Source organism: Nicotiana tomentosiformis, chromosome 9 (genome assembly GCF_000390325.3).
Source record: "Nicotiana tomentosiformis chromosome 9, ASM39032v3, whole genome shotgun sequence".
NCBI classification, from domain to species: domain Eukaryota; kingdom Viridiplantae; phylum Streptophyta; class Magnoliopsida; order Solanales; family Solanaceae; genus Nicotiana; species Nicotiana tomentosiformis.
In genome coordinates, this window is record NC_090820.1 from 113,073,346 (window position 1) to 113,079,871 (window position 6,526).

Genomic DNA, 6,526 nt, shown 5'->3' on the forward strand with positions numbered 1-6,526 from the left:
TAAGGGTTGATTGTGTGACGCATGTTGTCTAGGTATACAACAAAGCTCGACGGTTCAAAGATATCAAATCTACCGATTGACCGAGTATATCCGATATAAGTTCAATAAAACTCAAAGGGAAACCTACTTATCCAGATGCAATTAATCCTTACTTATAAATTACACACTCGTCCGTGCATTCCTTTGTCTTATAGCCATTCCCCATTCATGTGGGGGAATGTTGGGATTGAAGGTTCGTGAATGAAAAATGGAGGGAAGAAATATGAAGGAAAAGTGAGTTCCCTTATGCTTTGGAAAGAGCAATTGTCCCTCATTGACGGTGAAAAAAAAAGAGAATGTGCTTATATTAAGAAAGCACTTCTCTTGGTATTAAATGAGTTGGAAAAAAAGTAAACATCGCGCCGTCACTCGCTCGGGCTCGGCTTCGCCTTTGGATTCAGATTCGGATTTGGTCAAAGATTGATTGGACAAATATTTTTCAATTGTTTAATTAATTATCGAAAAGTCAACCCGGAATAAACCCAGGACCCGTGCGCGACGCGACCTGATCCGTTTCTTTTTCCGAATTATTTTAAATTCTTTTCCCGGAATATTTTTAACGTTCTCGCCTGTTCCAACAACTATGGTTGTTTCTTAAAGGTTGCAAATTTTCAGAAACAGTGTCAGGAAATGGCTATAAATTCGCCTTGATCCTAGAATTTTTCCTTACGAAATTTTCTGAACTTCTTCTCCTTCTTTTGCACAAATAAATTCGAGTATGATTTACAATTATTAAGTGGTTCGCAGTTCAATAGAGTTTTAGGTACCGATACACTGGTGAGTTAAATCATTATATTCTGGGAGGATAATATTCATACACCTCGGGTACTTGAGGGGAATAATTTCCTTAAGGACACACTGTGCATTCAACGGGTTCGATTTTATTCCAAAATTTATTTTTCCAGATTCTGTTTTACTGCTGATTTTCTGTATCTGTTTTCTGTTACAGAAAAATTTACCGTTTCTTAATTTTATAATTAAAATAGATTGATAACATCATCATCTTCCTGCTCGAAGCACTGAGATGCCTTGTCAAAGTAAACCTTGGCCTCATCTTGATAAGGATTTAAAAATGCATGAGATGTATGTGCATTCGCGAAGCACCACAAAGCGTCATGCTTTTCTGGATTAACCTCCAATGCTTCTCCAGGTTTAGTATAGCGTCAATATATACATGCAGTAAACAACAAAATTACAAAGTAAATAACAAGAAAGTACTTCCTCCAGCTGAAAGTATTTCAGAGCTCAGACTACTTTAATTTGGGGTGTCAACGCAATCGCATTTGTAGAGAGCAACCCATAAGCCGGATGCTGTAATTGCAGAGTTATAAATCGCATTCCCCATCACGATTTATGAATCGCATTAATGGATTACGATTTTTAAATCGCATCTTAAATCGCATTCATGGATAGCGATTTATAAATTGCATTTCGCATATGCTTTTGAGTCGAGGGTACACTGAAAACAGTCTTTGCATCTCCACAAAGTAGGGATAAGGTATGCGTACACACTACCCTCCCTAAACCCACTATGTGAAATTACACTGGGTATGTATATTGTTGTTGATTTATCAATCGCATTCATCGATTAGATTATAAATCGTATTGACGATTACGTTTTATAAATCACATTAGTCAATTGCAATTTATAAATCTAATTAGTCTATTGCAATTATAAATTGCATTCAACATCTCCGATTATATGTCGCTTTCACTTATTGCGATTTAAATATGTTGAAATTTATAAGTTATAAATAAGTTGCATTTAATTATTGCGATTTATAAACCGCATTCATCAACTGCTATTTATAAGCATATATAAATTCAGCATATATCACATTTATGAAATGTAATTTATAAAGCGCAATTATATTCTTATTCGAATCCCCACCGATTAATGGTTAATAACTTAAGATTAAACCAATAATAGCACTAATATAATGCTAGCTTAAGGAATAACTTGGGTTTAACAAAATTATATAATGCCCCAACCACTCCCCAGCTCATCAACATGTGGAACAATGGATGTGGCCTGAACATTGTAGTCTGTAGAGCACATGAAACAGAATTGAGACTAAATTTAATATTGCAGGAATCTGTTTTATTATCCTTTATTTTTTAAAAGGAAGATGCAGTCCTTTTTGATTTCTTACATAGTTTTGAAACAATGCCCAATAGCACACCAATATCATCACGGTAAATATTTATTAGCATCAAATATTTACGATAAGTTATAGCACTACCTTTATTCCCATACGACACACTTGATTAGTACTCTTAACACCCAATTTTTCGATTACGCACTTTTTCATCATTTTATATTTTTTAAGTTTATTTTATACAACAATATTTGATTGTACTCAACATTTAAGATATTAATTTAAGTTCTCAAGTATTTTAATGACAGTGGGAGAAACTATTAGACTAATTAATAAGTTAGTTTGATAAAAAGAATATCACATTAAGTAAATTTAAATAGTTAAAATAAACTTAAATTTTTATCACATTAATGAAGTTGGCATTGCATGTTAAAAACCACTAAATACTAAAAACTATTTTAATTTGTTACTCCATATATATTTGAAAGAGAAAATGTTTCTTTTCCAAGGGAATTTGAGAATGGGCATGGCAGTAATGTAATTTAGCTCATAAGCGTGGGCATCTCAGCTGAAAGTCTTTGCTATAAATATCCAAAAAGCTGTCCTAGCTTCTCCTCTGTCGCATCTTCCGGAGTTTCGCAGCGTAGCTGATAAAGGTGAGTTCTCTCTCTCTCTCTCTCTCTCTCTAGATTTGGATCCCAAAATCTAGGGTTATTCTGACTGAAGATTTTTTTTTGGCTGATCTGCTAATTAAGACCTCAATTTTCGTAGTAAGACTAGCTTTGAACTTCATTAATATTTGATTACATGCATCTGTGCAAGTCAAATCAGTTTATTGCTGCATTATACTTAGCATTTCCATGTCGATGCTCTGATCTGTAATTCATTGGATCGCCATAGCTTGATGTATTCTTAACTGTCCTGTCTCGGGCTTGATTTGAGAACTACTTTTCCTTTAATCACATTTTAACTTATTCTTATTTGGAGAACTTGTCTACTCTCGCTGAAGTTAAAAACCTTACTGAAATTTTTTGTTGATTCAAGCATTATTCTTAGGCAAACTCTTCTTCTTTTTTTTCAGCTTTTACCTGTGGTAAAATTTTGTTGCTGTTATCTCTACAAGATCGAATTGACATAATAATTGTTCACTTGAAACTCCTTTCCACTAAGCATTGCTTCGGTTTTTGACTCGTCTTGCTATGATATGTATATAGGTGATACCTGTTACCTACTAGCTGCGAATAGGTTTTAGTCTTGTAAGTTGAATTTGAACCTTTTGCTTTTCTAGGAGTATTTTGACCATATCATAGGTTTATACGCCATTAAAAATACAGAAAACTTCTAATTTTGTTATATATATATATATATATATATATATATATATATATATATATATAGAGAGAGAGAGAGAGAGAGAGAGAGAGAGAGAGAGAGAGAGAGACTCACTTGTCACGAGTACTTTAGGTTTTTTATCTGCTTCAGCTGAAAATGTATTTATGGTGATTCTTGGGGTATGTTTTTGTTGTCAGATACTGCAGCATGGACAGTCTTCACAGCTATTGGCAGTTTGGCGATGAGCTCCGAGGACAATCAAAAGTTTCAGAGGATCATCAATGGTCAACGGCTGCTATGAAATTGGCTCAGCAGATAAGGTCCAAGGGTGAGCGGAGGAATAACCTAGACCTTTCAAAGGGCTCATCTGAAATTAGGCCCAGGGATAATTTAGGGTTTCAGGAAGATAACAAGTGGGAAAGCCTTAACTTCTACATGTTGAATTTGGATACCAAGATGAATGAAAATACGTCGAAGAGTTCCATTACGAATGGCATGTACAACATGAATTCAGCTTATCTTAAACCCAACGTCAACAACTTGGGAAATGTGTCTTTAAGCAAGTTCAACATTGGGAACCACACAAAGGAAAGCAACAACAACAATAACAACAGTGAGAGTGCCAATGGGAATAATGCCACTGACAAAAGGTTTAAGACTTTGCCTGCTGCCGAGACACTTCCCAGGAATGAGGTTCTTGGTGGATATATATTTGTTTGCAACAATGACACGATGCAGGAAGACCTAAAACGCCAGCTGTTCGGTATTTCTCTAGCATCTTTAAGCTTTCTGCCAAAATGGTCTTGATTTTGTGACATGGAATATTATCATATTTATATCTTGTTAATACATAAGGTTATATAAACAACCTTTCTGCATTCTGATCCTTTTGATAAAAATTGTGGACGGAATAGTGGTCTTATACCTATTCTTTATTGTAGAAGGAAACCATATGGAAATGATAGAAAGAGTGATGATTAAAGGACCAGAATGTCAATTTTGTAACTTGCGCCTGTTTATATAAACATTATTTACCGTTTAAAAAAAAGATCTGCTTTGTTTGAGTTGTCAGTTATTATGCATCTTATATCTTGTTAGCTTTTTTGTGTTTGTGGCTGCCTTTAGTTAGAAACACTTGCAAAGAAAGGAGATTGAGATCCTTATTGGATTTGAACCTCGAGAGTTCTGGGATTCAATTTGTGCCAATAAAGCAAACTGAAAGTTGAAGCTATTGATAAGTTGATGGTGATGAAAAAGGAACTGTTTCCACTGTTACAAGTTCAATCATTCTTTTGCAGGTCTACCTCCAAGGTACAGAGATTCTGTGAGGGCGATAACACCAGGCTTACCCTTGTTCCTCTATAATTATACTACTCACCAGTTACATGGTATCTTTGAGGTTAGTTGCGACATTTTTGGTTGTTACTGGTGTGAACAGATGTAAGTCAACTGGTTTACGCTATTAGCTAGAAGGGCAGAAATTATGAAAAATTGTATGCATACATACTAACACCTTCATCCTTGGGAGGCTTGAACGTGCTTGCTATGGTTCTTTCCATAGTTTTTTCCTTCTTATTTTATGTTAAGATTTCATTATCCTTCATCCATAGTGGTTTGAAGAGTTGCTGTTTGCATTCCTTTCTTATCAAACCCCCCCCCCCCCCCCCCCCACAACACACACACACACACACAAACACACACACAAAAAAAAAACAGAGGAATTTCTGTTTGCAGTTTACTTGGTGAGGGGTCTTATTGTATTGCTGGCTTCTTATTTTATACCTGTCAAAAATGAGCTATACTAGTTCTCTGTTGCATGCTTCATTCAAAGCATAAAATCTCTTCTTTAACCATTTCTTTACCAATTTTCTGAACAGGCAGCAAGTTTTGGAGGTTCTAACATTGATCCAACAGCTTGGGAAGATAAAAAGTGCAAAGGAGAATCAAGATTCCCTGCTCAGGTAAAGATATGAATCCACAATTTATTTAATTTTTAAAAAAATGAAAAAACAATTCATTTTTTTTCTATAGGTATTTGATGCATCTGTATTGATTTTTGAGTTTCATGCATTTACACTTAGGTGAGGACCCGTGTTAGGAAAATCTGTAAGCCTTTGGAGGAAGATGCTTTTAGACCAGTTTTGCATCACTATGATGGTCCCAAGTTCCGTCTTGAGCTCTCCATACCTGAGGTAATATGATAAATGTTGTCATGGATTGTTTCCCCCACACGTACCAGTTATTATAAGGTTGAAAATTTGTTATCTAAAATCTTACTTGTTATGCACAGACTTTGGACTTGCTAGACCTCTGCGAAAAAGCTGATGTCTAGGTTTGCTGAAGTAATGCGAAAAAGCTGGTGTCTAGGCTTGCTGAAGTAATGGACTAATTGGCATAAACAAATTGTAGCAGTGTATGTGAATGTTATAGGTTGTGTTGTGCTTGTCAGTCGTGTGCTTTCCGCAGATTTTCCAAAGCGCAAGCTTGGGTGGTAAATCTGAAGGGACTTAGTCGTAGGATTGGCTTTTGTAGCCAAATAAGTGTAGTGGTTCTCTGTGGAGATGTTTGCAAAGTAGCTTCACAAATCTTGTAGTAAGCTTGAGAAGTAATTATGATTGTGTAATGAGTAAAGATCGTATGCATTTCTACTTCTGCATGTAACTCTGCGTAATCCAATTGTGCAGTGAATTCTGAACTTCATGTATCTCTGTCTTTGCTGGCTGCAATTGTTTTTGCCCGATCGAGTTTGTTCTGCCAAGCTCAAGAGTATTGAATTGATGGTGAACGGCAGTTGGGCTAAAAAGTTTCTCAATTACAACTTCTGGCTCGGTAGGAGAAATTGGTCATCTGAAAGTAGAAGATAACATGCCAATCCCTTTTTAAAAAGAACAAATAAATTTATGGATGTGGGGGATTATTATCTTACCTTTGCATGATGCATAAACGGTGTAGCAGGGTTTTGCCAGTGACTTGCAACAAACAGTAACAGATAATTTAGAAGTGGACAATAGTTTTGTTTCATAACATATTAGGAAGGCTTACATTCAATTTGAATT

At 35.5% G+C, this 6,526-nt stretch overlaps 1 protein-coding gene across 2 annotated transcripts; it reads left to right on the forward strand.

Annotated features, from left to right (window-relative positions):
- Window positions 1-2,646: 2,646 nt before the first annotated feature.
- Window positions 2,647-6,174, forward strand: LOC104093092 (B2 protein). Of its 2 annotated transcripts, XM_009598805.4 has the most exons (7): window positions 2,647-2,794; window positions 3,668-4,233; window positions 4,769-4,869; window positions 5,348-5,431; window positions 5,552-5,662; window positions 5,761-5,802; window positions 5,838-6,174. In XM_009598805.4, exons 2-6 carry the CDS (start codon window positions 3,678-3,680, stop codon window positions 5,800-5,802), a joined length of 894 nt encoding a protein of 297 aa, XP_009597100.1. In that variant the 5' UTR covers window positions 2,647-2,794; window positions 3,668-3,677; the 3' UTR covers window positions 5,838-6,174. The 2 variants fall into 2 exon arrangements, with proteins under 2 accessions (XP_009597100.1, XP_070042009.1); XM_070185908.1 differs by having other exon boundaries at window positions 5,761-6,174.
- The last annotated feature ends 352 nt before the right edge of the window (window positions 6,175-6,526 follow it).

Bases quoted from the DNA above. Each gene is read 5' to 3' on its own strand.
- LOC104093092 (XM_070185908.1), top strand. From the start codon at position 3,678: ATGGACAGTCTTCACAGCTATTGGCAGTTTGGCGATGAGCTCCGAGGA. The intron at 4,234-4,768 runs GTATTTCTCTAG...ATTCTTTTGCAG, and splicing joins CCTAAAACGCCAGCTGTTCG to GTCTACCTCCAAGGTACAGA. The intron at 5,663-5,760 runs GTAATATGATAA...TGTTATGCACAG, and splicing joins TTGAGCTCTCCATACCTGAG to ACTTTGGACTTGCTAGACCT.